The sequence below is a fragment of the Nilaparvata lugens genome, chromosome 10 (genome assembly GCF_014356525.2).
Source record: "Nilaparvata lugens isolate BPH chromosome 10, ASM1435652v1, whole genome shotgun sequence".
Taxonomy (NCBI): domain Eukaryota; kingdom Metazoa; phylum Arthropoda; class Insecta; order Hemiptera; family Delphacidae; genus Nilaparvata; species Nilaparvata lugens.
In genome coordinates this window covers 16194307-16208728 of record NC_052513.1, presented here as the reverse complement: position 1 = coordinate 16208728, position 14422 = coordinate 16194307, and the positions used below count along the sequence as shown (strand labels likewise).

Sequence of the window (14422 nt, the reverse complement as noted above, 5' to 3'; positions counted from 1 at the left end):
CAGCAATTCACTGATAAAACGAGAGCTTGAAAGCCGATTCGAGTGGTATGTGTACATTCAAACTCATCAACTCCATGTTAATTAAATTATAAGCTACCGAGTTAGGTGGGGAATTTTTGCTTCGAAAGTTGTCAAAGTGAAATTCACTTTGAATTTTCAGTATTCCTAAAGAAGACTTCAATGATGCTTCCCGATTGAAACAATGATGACAGTCTAAAAAGGATTATCAGTGTTGGATAGAGCGCTTAAATTTGTCAAACTTTTTCATCCAAATCTTGAGGAATATAGTTTGAACCTGTATGCAGAAAATACATACATCAGAGGAATCTCTCAAATTAGCATTTTTTTTCAGTGGATGACCTTGATTTGTATAAGTTTGCTATTGTATTTATTTCACATAAAACACAAATTAAGTATAAGTATAAGTATAAGATTGTTAACGAAGTCTATGCGATTTGAGATAAACAATAATCCTATGATATAGTTGCAATTTGAAATGTTTTTATTTGTATAAGAAATCAAGAGATTCTCTACTCTATGGGCTCCTGATCCTGTACATAAGATTAGATTGTATTCCATTGTGTTGACAAAATAAATTAACACAATTAATCGTGATTAGTTACACGAGAAACAATCGGGGATTGGAGCTTCTCTGATTGGTTCTCATGAAATTAATTACGGTTAAAATTTAACCTGATTTAGTGAAACCGGCACTAGTTGAATTAAACACTTCTAGGGCCCGGTTGCACAAAAGCTGGTTAAATTTTTAACTGTGATTAATTCCACGAGAACCAATCAGAGAAGGCCTTTTTGAAAAGACGGCTTCTCTGATTGGTTCTCATGGAATTGATCACGATTAAAATTTAACCGACTTTTTGCAACCGGCACTATATGAATTAAACACTTCTAGGGCCCTGTTGCACAAAAGCCGGTTAAATTTTAACCGTGACTAATTTAGTGATAATTTCACGAGAACCAATCAGAGAAGGCCTTTTTGAAAAGACGGCTTCTCTGATTGGTTCTCATGGAATTAACCACGATTAAAATTTAACCTACTTTTGTGCAACCAGCACTTGGTATTAAAAAAAAACATGGCAATTAAGAATTAAATATGAATATGATGAGCGATACAAAGATTAAATTTAAATTAAGAAAATTCTCCAATAAACATTTTTTTAGTATATTTGTGCAGCTAAATTCTTATACTTCTATTAATTATCACTCATCTCATTCGTCAACATCATCATTATAATTTTTTCCAATTTTTAAACCCTAAAAAGAGCGCTTGGAAGGGCGCATAAAATTTTAATTAATTTTTTTTTCCTCAACTATTCAAACGATTTTCAAGACAAAGAAAAATCTTGCAGCATTTTTCCTTGGCACCCAACAGCCAGTTGCGTTGACCAGTATTCTCCTATAAAGTTGAAACAAGAATTTTCTTTGTTCGTTCAATGCCCTTCGTTTGAAAAACTCGTAAAAAACGGAAACGGGTTTCCTGTATAGTTTCAATGCAACATGGGGAACAAAAGTGTCCGTAATGTGGCGTGACTGGTGGCAGAAATTGTAACTAGCGACTGCGGTGTGCCCTATGCATGATGGGAGATGGGAGACAAGAATCAGTTTAGTTCAGTTTTCTTTGTGCAGCCGATTGCAGTGGATGGATTGTTGTTTAGTGTAGTGCAATAATCTATTACGATCGGCATCTGTTATTATTTAGTGTTGGTGTCAAAACGAACAGTGTTTTAAAATGCGTCACGCCCTACAGTGCTCGAATTTCAATCGTCAATCGCGCCAGTGAAAAGAATCGGTTACACAGAGGCCAGTGAACGACATTTTCAACAACCATTCTTCGACAAACGACAAGCCACACTGTTTCAAGCAGCACACTATGAAAACCAGAACTCTAGCAGCCCCGACAATATTTAGCTGATTGATGTTCAGGGCCTTCCATTTGGTCGGAAACTATTATTATTTTGATGCTTTCGTCCAAATTCTCAAACGATATTGATTGATTTGATACGGCACTCGCACCAGATACATCACAACATTTAGGCCAATCTTTCACTAATTTACTGAATGAATACGCGTAAATTCTTACACAATACTCAAACTTCATCACCTTAGCAACGTTCTTGTGATATTATTCGTTAGATTTATGTCAGAAATACTCAATATTCGTCACTTTATTGTTTCAGTGTTCCGTGTATGATTAGATCTATGTTTCACACCTTTGTGTCAATTTTTGTCTAACCTCAAAATTATCTGATCGGTCTCTCAGTTCTAGTCGCTCCACCTGACCTAACCAAATTTTTTTAATGTTGATGTTGATCATTTCTGGCTGTTATTTGTGGCTGAATGAGCTTGATCGGAATTTGTGACGGTGCAGTTTAGAATGGCTGTTGTAGGGCCCAGTCGTCACTCAAGAGTGCCCGTTAGCATGCCTTTAATGCAGGGAACAGGAGCTGCTAGTTCGGCAGGACATCAGCAGGCTATTTTAGCAGCTGCGCAGCCCTACTATCATCCTCAGCATGCTCATCAAGCTCCGGCAGCTACTCCACAGAATGTGCAGCCCGACAGACCCATTGGATATGGAGCTTTCGGCGTTGTTTGGTGAGTAAAACTCTATTTCTAAACAAATTCAACACTACATCTAGTTACAAAAGTGTGTAAGCTCAAAGTATATCACACATTGACTGACAACGTGATAGCATAAAGATTGAAATTTGTCATAAACAACAAATATTATATAAATTATTCATATATTTTTTGCTGTTAAGTTATCTGTTTTTCTATGTTATTTCTATGTAAAATTGGTGTACCATTAGAAGTTGAATAAATAAATAGGCTACAATGATAGATCTAGTTACAACAGTGTGTAAGCCCAAAGTAGCATTTGTCACTCACACGTTGACAGACGACATGATAACGACTCAAATTTATTTTTTATTGTCATGAGCATTTTTACAAATAGGCTACATGGACATCATCAGGTAGGCTACAATAAATAAGCCATTAGGTAGCCTACATTTATTTATATAATCGAATACCACAAAATAATTACAGTCAATGGAGCTATATTTATGCATTGAAACAGTTTTATTAAAATAAAACTTAGGCAACACATAATTTCAAACATTGTCTTTGAAGATTATGCAATTATTCTTTATTGAAATGAAAACTCTCTTTTTTACAACGATGCATTATTTTGAGCTTGAATTTTGTCCTTTAATAAAATTTATTTTTCGTTCCTTTTTTTTGAGGACGATGTCCAAGGGATAATGTTGAGCGATGAAGAGACCCGTAGGTTCAGGTGTTGTCCGAACCACCTGGGAGTTGTTAAGGAACTGGTTACTGCTGATAGTTAGAGGAGCTGCTCTCAAGCAGTCACCCTTCCAACGCGAGTACCGATAGGCCGTAGAAATATTATATTTATTGTTATTTGATTAATTGATTTACAAGAAATATATTGGCAACTGTCACATAAAGTCAATAAATCAAAAGCGTTTAAAGGATAAGTAATCTGAGCGGTTCTAAAAGGTAGTCTATAGTAGAATAGCCTCACAACTGTACTCTGAGAATAGAGTTCAAGTTGAGAACAGACAACCAAATATCAACGTTGCCAGTTTGTGCGAAATTGCGAACTCCTCATACACAGCCATGTGATTGAATTTATTCAATTTGACAACATAGTCGATGCAGGGTTGTCTCATTTAATAGGTATAATCAATCAGTCATATGGGCTTCAATGACATGAATAGATCGCATTTCGCACGATCTGGCAATGCTGCTTTTGTAATTTTGAATTCTAAGTCATTACTTGTTATATTCAGAGTAGCCTACTTTCAACCTAATACTATTATTGAGTAACCTGGCTAGCTCAGATCTCGTGTCACAGTTTTTTCAGGTCGTACCTGAATCAATTTCAGGGTCTCTTACATGACCTAACGACCACTTTTAGGCAGCTGGGATCGCCGTCATAACGTATCCATCCAAAATACGGAAGTACCCAAGTAGAATCCAGGAATTAACCCACTCATATCATAGTGTAAAGTGAAAACTCGGCAGTTCATTATTCTATAGTGCAGTCCAGGTTATAATGTCACATTATGTCAAGTAACATTTGATCAACATTGATGTTGCTATCCTTGTCTATCATTCAACAAAGCAGATAGCGCTATCTCTTTCTCGCTTTGCTGTTGCCAGATCGTCTTCTAACAATGTAAAATTAATAATTAATTAACAAAATAGTTCATCTTAATTGTAAAAATTCATTATGAAATTATTGAAAAATATAGTTTATTGCTTAAAATATAATTGATTATTAACCCTTGGACTACCAACCGGGGTAACTAGACTACCCCAACTGACTTTTTGTCATAATTTCTTGCTTAATAAAATATAATTTATTATTTTAAACGAGAATGAACAGTTAATATTAGCCTACATCAATAAACCTGTATCAGCTACCGTCTATAGAATACATGTCAAGAAAGAGGGTCGGCAATGTTGTCCTCCTATCCTTTTCCACTGCCATTATAACGTGGACCTCACTACTGTGGCTAGTCTAATCCTATGTCAATGTTATTAAATTCAATTCATTTAGAAAATTATTCCAATACAAAACAAGTGGACAATGAAAAGTATTACAGTATTTCATGGGTGTTACTACATTCATCTAGTAAACCGTCATAACACTGGATTCTACCAAATAAAACTTTTATTCTATTCTAGAATAAGATTGTTGTGACTCTACTATAAAATTTTCTTGAATTTAAACCAGGAAATTGATTTCTTCTCAATCAGCGTTATCCTCAAAAATTGCCAGTGTCCTTCTGAATAAGTCGGCATGTGGCACCTTGTGGAGAGACCCCATAAAGTTTTAGAACCTTGACAATATCTGCTATTTCATTATTATTTGATGTGTCTTGCTTATATTATTGCTGTGGGTTACCCGCACACTATTGCGAGATTGCAACAGCATTTGTTGAATGTGGAGCATTAACGTCGTTTATGAGGAATACTGACAGTTTTAAGTGAATCTCATTATCGTAGTGACGTACCTGGCCTCTGAGACGAGGAGATGACCTCTGTTTTTTCCTGAAATTTTCATTGTCTTTGTCGGTGAAGTAAAATCCTGGCGTGAGGGCATGATCATTGACAATGATAATTGTAATTAATTATTTTATTCTTTTTGCCTTCAGTTTTTTTTTCGTTTCCTTCCTGATTTGCATTTTCCCGGGATGTTAGAGTTGTCTCTCCTTCTTTATCCTGTTGTTATTTATGTTGATAGAAGGATTTTTCGTCCCTTTCTATCCGGTGGTTCTAGCCTAGAATGGTACTAGCTTTAGGTCGCGGTCATACTTTATACTATTGTGAGGACGACATTACTAGTAGTTCTGTGAACAGTAGACCTCGCGCAGTATTCTCATCCACAAGTAGCCTACCTGATTGTTATGGAAATACAGCAATAGACTTGTTTCTCTACACATCTGTGTAATCACTTGTCAGCTGATTTATGATGAATTATTATATGTGATGTGGAAAGCAACTAGGGACCAGTTGTCGGGAGAGTAAAATATTCAGGGCAGACAATAATAGAGATTGGGATCAAAAATATCGATTTCGAGTTTTCAATCGATTATCATGCAGTAACATTTCCTTTGTTGGTCAGAATTGATTGAAAAGTCGACTTTTTCGTCGACTATAATATGAACAGTCGATTATATGAACTCATGTTATGTAGTAGAAAAGGGACAGTTGTCGTTATAATATAACATTGTCCTGTTTTTATGTTTGAATAGGCATAACTCAGTCATTTTTAAAGATATCAATCTGAATTTTTTTAAATTGTTCTTAATAGTCTCCTTTATTGAGGGAAAATTATTTTTTGAGACAACTGGTCCCTAGTTGCTTTCCACATCACATGTAGTCTGATTTTTACTCTAATATTGGCGTATGAAGGAGGCTCTTTTTCCTTTTATATTATTCTTGAAATGCAAAATTTCCAAAAACCTTGTATATACGTCGACGCGCAATTAAAAAAGGAACATACCTGTCAAATTTCATGAAAATCTATTACCGCGTTTCGCCGTAAATACGCAACATATAAACATTTGAACATTCAGGGCCGTTTGCACAGTCAAAGCTTAAATTGAATTTAATCAGCTGGTGGCTTAGACTCAAAATGAAACACATTATAACAAACGAGGCTTGATACGGATTTAATCCACTTTAAAATGAAATTTAGTTTAAACTGTCACTTTGCAAACGGCCCTTAAACATTAAGAGGAATGCCAAACCGTCGACTTTAATCTTATACCTCACTTCGCTCGGTCAATTAAACGAAAATCCAAATAAAATTCTGTAATAATAATTACATAATAACTTAATTGCTGTTATTTAATAATATCAAGCATAGAATTTCATTGGAAAGCACGGCTCAACTCTATAGTCAGATTCAGACTTGAAACTGTTGAATATTTTATTGAAGTAATCATTTACTTCTTTGTTTTCAAAGCATTCCTTATAATAGTGTATATATGACATCAGTCCTCCCCATTCAACTATAGTGAGGTTCACGTTATAAGGCAGTGTTTGATTAGCAATTGTATTGCTATCCTTGTCTATCATTCAACAAAGCGGAGAGCGCTATCTCTTTCTCGCTTTGCTCTGTTGCCAGATCACTCTTTAACAATGTAGAAATATAAATAATTAACAAAATATTTAATCTTGATTTTGAAAATTCATTGTGAACTCATTGAAAAAATAATTTTTTGCTCGATAAAATATAATTGATTATTTTAAACGAGGATGAACCGTTAATATTAACATCAATAAGCCTGAATTAACAAAATATTTAGGCCTAATCTTAATTATGAAAATTCATTGTGAACTCATTGGAAAAATAATTTCTTGTTTGTTAGAATATAATTGATTATTTTAAACGAAGATGAACAATTAAAATTACATCAATAAACCTGTATCAGCTACCGTCTATAGAAGGCATTGACAAGACAGGATCGGCAACGTTGTTCTCCTATCTTTCTCCACTGCCATTATAACGTGGACCTCACTATAGTAATATTTATTTATTTATTTTATTTATTTACATCAATAGAAAAATTACAACAACATATAGAGGCTTACAGCTTTATGCCAAAACAAGCCTCATTGAAAATCAATTGTTTACACAAACTGAAACTAAATTAGTAAGAAAGAAAAAACGAAAAATAGTTGGAAAAAAACATTATAAATAGAAAATATAGAAATAGAAAATAGAAATATAAATAGAACACAAGACACAAAAAATTAGAAAATTAAAAAATACTGAAGTAAATAATAAAAATAGACTAATTTAAAAAAAGAGAATAGGTAGCAAGCCTATTTTAAGAGGAAGAATTTGAAATTTAAATTTTTATGGTCTGCAAAATTGATTAAGCATTTTATAATTCAAGAGCTTGATAACATTTTTCACTAAAATTGCGCAAATTATCAGCGAATATATCTAGAATCGTATTCAAAGAATTGTACAATCTAACAGTTTTTCGTAAGAAGCAATTTGCATGATGTACAGTGTATATTCTATCCAAAGCAAAAAAACATATTTAATCTAGGTCTATTTAACATGAAGTGAATCTGAAGAGAGCTATATCGTTTTCTTTTCCAAGTTTTCATATTATTCAGTCTTCTGAAGTATAAGCAAGTGTGTACAAATGAACATAGTTTTGGGAATGTGTTGTTGGTGCCTCTCTAGTTATCTCCCCGGTTGTCGTTGCTATATAACTGTCACTGTCATGCGTCGTTGCTAGATAAATAGAGCGGCCATTTTGCTGGCGATAACGCTCAACTATGTGATAACTAATGTAAATTACGGTAATCTTTCACTGATAAGTCGTTTGGTTGGTGGTGTGTTGAAGTCTGAAGTTCAATCCTTGTTTCAAAGTTGAGAAGTAGAAAAGTTCGTTACGTCTACTGTGGCGCCTAGTCTACAACTTGAATAATATGAATTTTTACTTTCCTTGCCCTATTACCATAGGTAAGGAAAGTATTGCTTTCCGAAATAAATTATGGTACTTCAATTTCTATACGTTTCAAGGTCCCCTGAGTCCAAAAAAGTGGTGTTTTGGGTATTGGTCTGTATGTGTGTGTATGTGTGTCTGTGTACACGATATCTCATCTCCCAATTAGCGGAATGACTTGAAATTTGTAACTTAAGGTCCTTACAATATAAGGATCCGACACGAACAATTTCGATCAAATGCAATTCAAGATGGCGGCTCCAACGATTTTGATTAAATTTATATTTAAAAAAGTCATTGATAAGCTCTATCAAATGTCACAAGTCTCATCTGTGAAAATTCCAGGAGCTCCGCCCCATCTATGCAAAATTTGATTTTAGATTCCCAATTATCAGGCTTCAGATACAATTTGAACAAAAAGTTCCAATTGGAAAAGATTGAGCATAAAAATCTCTACAATTAATTTTCAGTAGCATTATCACCTAAAATTGAAAATAAGCTCGAAATTCGAGAAAAAATATTTTTCAACTGTTGATTCTATTAAATCATTCACTACGAAGAGATAGCAGACTTCGTGTGTCTGCAGCGCTATTGTCCTGTCACCAGCTGGCTCAGATCTTAGAAAAGTAGACCTGAGATGCGCGGGAACACTAGCGTCAGTTGATCAATTTTCATAACGGCAAGGAAAGTTGTGTGAGTGCACCACACCAGATTTTTCGTAAAGCTATGTGACGCTGGTAGTCCTTCATACTTTATTCTCTAATATAATTCTGTGCCGTTCTTACCCTACCAAAACAGTATTAATAGCCAGTAGTCGACAGTAATCAGCTTGAGTTGAAAAAATCGGATAAAAATTTGGAACAAATGCTATCTTTTCTCTATGGTATTATAGAGTTTGGTCACATATAGATTGTTTTATAGAGGTTTTTGCAACTTGGAATCTTATAAGGCTAATTTTACCCTAAAATAGAAAATACTGTCAGCATACATTATTAATAATACACTCGATATCAATGCTTCTGAATCAACCAATGTTGATAGATTTACATGAGTCCGATTTCTCATTATACAAATAATATATGATCCAAATAAGGTTCGATTCAACTCGCATATTTCTCGTATTTTATTCTTTTCTCCTTCCGAGTTGTTTCTTCTCTATCTCCGTACTGTTGAGGAAGATGAGGTAGTGGAGGACGATGAGGAGGAGAAGTAGGAGGAGGAGGAGGTGATAGGAGGCAGGTGTTCTTTTTCGGTTCCAGTGTTATACAATGGCCGGTTTTTCACTCCGGGTGAAAAACCGGTTGGATCTGTTTTTTGTCTTTTTTATAGATTTGCTGTCTTCTTTTTCACATTGTTTGAACCACCAGCCGTCTGCTTTGCCATTGGAATTCGTTCGTCTCAAATTTATTTTATTCTAAGTGTTCTGCAGTGGTCGAGAAGTTAAGACTTCCCTTTATGGCGTACCCTTAAATTTGGAGTTGGCTCTCGAGTTATGTCTAGCTCTATGTACTCTGTGGATAGTACTTATTTTGTGAGGATGATGTATATATTATATGAATCTTGGACTTGTGAGAACTAGAACATTTGGGATGATGATGTGATGAGACTCATTATTTATAGTGCCGGTTGCACAACAGCTGGTTAAATTTTAACCGTGAATTATATAAAATTGTAAAATAACTAAAGTCTAAAGAGGATTATGAGTGTTGGATAGAGCGCTTAAATTTGTCAAACATTTTCACCCAAATCTTGAGGAATATAGTTTGTTCCTGTATGCAGAAAATACACACATCAAAAATTTCTCAAATTTACTTAGAATTTTTTTCTTAGTGGATAAACTTGATCTATATCAGTTTGTTTTAGTGTTGGTTGCACAAAAGATTAACTCCACGAGAACCAATCAGAAAAGCCGTCTTTTCAAAAACGCCTTCTCTGAAAATTTAACCGGCTGTTGTTTAACTGGGCCATAGTCTTCAATTTCTTGATGCATTACAAACGTGTCATGTTTTTCTAACAGGTTCTAACTCAAGAATGACGACTCTACGACTAATTTATAATTGTGAAAAATATTTACTCACTGACAAAGCATGCTTTGATTCACAGAGATTTCTTTGTCAACCGTCTTTGTGTGGTTCACTGAATTACACAATTCAACACTCAATGAATGTTCTGAGATTTAAAAGCATGCTTCAATCAGTGAATATACCGTAATTGAATGAAAGAGACTAAGAAATTGTCAAAAAACCACTGATTTATTGATAATTAGAAAGACCGGTTTCGGTTATTACACCATTGTCAATCTCTGATAGACAATGGGGAAAAAAAATATATATATATACCGTAATATTCACTATTCAATATATTTGATGTTCTTCACAATTATATTTTTCCACAACTTTGAGTCATCTTACATTAACTTAGTCTGCAAGAACTCATTTTTAGTTTTCCACTGAATACCATGCCCACATGAATCTTAGACTTGAATATACACATACTACCGAATATTGATTATACAGTAGACAATTTATTCTATGTGGATTCCAAACTACTTCTTCTGTCTCCTAACTCCTAAAAAAGTGGTTTTTGGGTATTGGTCTGTATGTGTACATGATATCTCATCTCCCAATTAACGTAACTTAAGGTCCTTACAATATAAGGATGTGACACGAACAATTTCGATCAAATGCAATTCAAGATGGCGGCTAAAATGGCAAAAATGTTGTCAAAAACAGGGTTTTTCGCGATTTTCTTTAAAACGGCTCCAACGATTTTGATTAAATTTATACCTAAAATAGTCATTGATAAGCTCTATCAAGTCCCATATTTGTAAAAATTTCAGGAGCTCCGCCCCACCTATGCAAAGCTTGATTCTTGATTCCCAATTATCAGGCTTCAGATACAATTTAAACAAGAAAAAATCAAGTGGAAAAGATTGAGCATGAAAATCTCTACAATTAATGTTCAGTAACATTTTCACATAAAATTGAAAATAAGCTTGAAATTCAAGAAAATGTGATTATTAAATTGCAAACTGTTGGCAACTGTTGATTCGATTAAATGATTCACTATGAAGAGATAGCAGACCTCATGTGTCTTCAGTTTTATTGTCCTGTCACCAGCTGGCTCAGATCTTTGAATAGTAGACTTGAGATGCGTGTGTACACTAGCGTCAGGTGATCAGTTTTCATAACGGCAAGGAAAGTTGTGTGAGTGCACCACACCAGATTATTACTCTAATATTGGCGTATGGAGGAGGCTCCTTTTTTCTTTTATCTTATCCTTGAAATGCAAAATTTCCAAAAACCTTGAATATACGTCGACGCGCAATTTAAAAAGGAACATACCTGTCAAATTTCATGAAAATCTATTCCCGCGTTTCGCCGTAAATGCGCAACATATAAACATTTAAACATTCGCTCGGTCAACAAAATTACAAATCATAATAAATACATGACTGGTCGAGAGCAACAGGCCTAGCCCAAAACTGCTCTATAATCCCAAATTTCGTAAATAGTAATTTTCCCAAAAGATTTTCACTTTCAATATATTATATTTTAATATATTTATGTAATATAGGCATTTATATTTATATCAATACATTATATTTTCACTTTCAATAATCACTTTAATAAGTCCAATTTCATGTCCAAAATGAAGAAACTAGATCCATGTATCGAATTGATCGTAGTATGTTACAAATCATTGTATGACATAATGTATTGGTATATATTATATCCCATTGATTATTGAACCCAATTCTCGTTCGTTGTAAAATTGAAAGCGAGAAGAATGCTTCTATTAGTTGAATACTCTAGTCTAGATAATGGCCGAACAATACGAGATAGTGTTAATGTGAGCTCATTACGTTATCTGTTGAATAGTAGCTACAGAATTTGATGTCTGTGTGTACCGTCCTTGCCATTTGTAACAGGCAGGGTTATCGTTAGCAGTTTTCGGCCATCAGTTGCAGTCGTGTTTTTGTCATTTCGATTTTCATTGAATAACAAAGTTGCTGACTAAGCTAAGTACTTTCTTGAGGCGGATTCCGCCATATAAAGAGAACTGGTACGGTGAGCACAGTCCTATTATTGACCGAACGAAGTGAGGTCTAAGATTCAAGTCGACGGTTTGGCGTTTCTCTTAATGTTTAAATGTTTATATGTTGCGCATTTACGGCGAAACGCGGTAATAGATTTTCATGAAATTTGACAGGTATGTTCCTTTTTAAATTGCGCGTCGACGTATATACAAGGTTTTTGGAAATTATGCATTTCAAGGATAATATAAAAGGAGAAAGGAGCCTCCTTCATACACTAATATTAGAGTAAAAATCAGACTATAGAATTATTCATCATAAATCAGCTGACAAGTGATTACACAGATGTGTGGAGAAGCCAGTCTATTACTGTATTTGTATAAGGTCTATAGTTTCAATCAAATACCTTGAAGAGGTTTGCATCTTTAAGCTGGGTTTACACCAAATTTATTAACAAAATGTTAATAACTGAATCCTTATAGATTAAGATAAATATCTAATCTTAGATTGAACGCAAGTTGACATACACACATGTTCATCATGTGTATGATAAGTTATGTTCAATCTAATATAATCTATAAGGATTGAGTTATTAACATTTTGTTAATAAATTTAGTCTAATCGTAGCTTTAAGGTCTTTGGTTTCAATATTTTGTTTTGCAGTTATGGTATTATTATGCGTGTCCATGAGTATCAATATTCTCACATTCGAAAAAACTAATTTAATAGGTGATTAAAAATAATCAAATGAACTAAATAATTCTGAAGAAATTATAATATTTTTGATTGAAAAAAATTAATTTTCATTAGATGGAAAGATTATCACGGAACTGGATGAATATTATAAATTCTAGAATAGAAATATATTCTATTCATTGTTTAAATTAACATAAATATTAATAAATTATGGAATACAAATTCAAACGTGAACTGATTTTGTTAACATTTAAAACAGTTGACATCAGGTACTTGTGGATGAGAATACTGCGTGAGGTCTACTGTTCACAGAACTACTAGTAACTAATGGAAATTATATTTCCAGTGTACCGGTCTCTGGTATTATTTTAGTATCTCGAGAAATGGTCAAAATAGGTATTCAACTGTGGAATTTCATGAACTATTGTAACTCCCATTTGAACGCGGTGTGACAGCTGTTAAAACTTTATTAATAGTTTAGAAACCCTTATTAATTAGTTGAGAAATTTTTATTAATAGTTGAGAAACCTTTATAAGAAAGTTGAGTTCTAATCTCATCTTTCAATGTACCAGTTTCACACATTTTCAATGAATGAGTGATTGTGACAACTTATTAGTTTTATTCAATATTATCACTGTCAAATACCTTTGAATAAATTAAAAAATCTTGTGTGGCACACTCACACAACTTTCCTTGCAGCTATGGAAATTGATCAGCTGACGCTAGTGTTCACGCGCATCTCAAGCCTACTATTCAAAGATCTGAGCCAGTAGGTGACAGGACAATACCGCTAGAGACACACAAAGTCTGCTATCTCTTCATAGTGAATGATTTAATAGAATCAACAGTAGCCAACAGTTTGCAATTGAATAATCACATTTTCTCAAATTTCAAGCTTATTTTCAATTTTACATGAAATTGTTACTATACATTAATTGTTTAGAGATTTTTCTCAATTTTTGCCACTTGAAAGTTTTTGTTTAAATTGTATCTGAAGCCTGATAATAAATTGGAAATCTGAAATCAAACTTTGCATAGATGGGGCAAAGCTCCTGAACTTTTTACAGATATGGGACTTGTGGCAGTTAATAGAGCTTTATCAATTATTATTTTTGGTATAAATTTGATCAAAATCGTTGGAGCCGTTTTCGAGAAAATCGCGAAAACCCCTGTTTTTGACATTATTTTTGCCATTTTAGCCACCATATTGAATTTAATTTGATCGAAATAGTTCGTGTCGGATCCTTATATTGTAAGTTCCAAATTTCAAGTCATTCCGTTGATTGGGAGATGATATATCGTATACACAGGCACACATACACTCACATACACACACATACAGACCAATACCCAAAAACCACTTTTTTGGAGTCAGGGGACCTTGAAACGTATAGAAATTTAGAAATTTTTAATTTTTTCGGAAAGCAATACTTTCATTACCTATGGTAATAGGGCAAGGAAAGTAAAAAACATCCCAACACAACATCTGATTCATAATACTAAATGAGTTCCAGTGAAATTGCAATATGGAACGAAGTCTTATTTTTGAGGTCGGAGAAAGGAAGTGAAAAGTCGCAGAGGGTGTGATGTAAGGGGAGTTGGGGAGGTTGGTTGAGGGGCGGAACCCTTGGCCTCGTAATCATAACCGGAGGCGGCGGAAGGCGTTGCCAT

At 34.0% G+C, this 14422-nt stretch overlaps 1 protein-coding gene across 3 annotated transcripts in view; it reads left to right on the top strand.

Moving 5' to 3' along the window:
• The first annotated feature begins 1586 nt into the window (after positions 1–1586).
• The window catches only part of LOC111044309 (serine/threonine-protein kinase NLK), a 240989-nt gene continuing 228153 nt past the window's right edge, over positions 1587–14422 (top strand). For all 3 annotated transcript variants that reach the window (XR_005572276.1, XR_005572277.1, XM_039436424.1), the window contains exon 1: positions 1587–2610. Coding sequence is in view for 1 of the 3 variants with exons in the window: in XM_039436424.1 (XP_039292358.1) it covers positions 2393–2610 (218 nt within the window). In the remaining 2 variants the exon portion in view is untranslated. The remainder of the gene's footprint in view (positions 2611–14422) is intronic.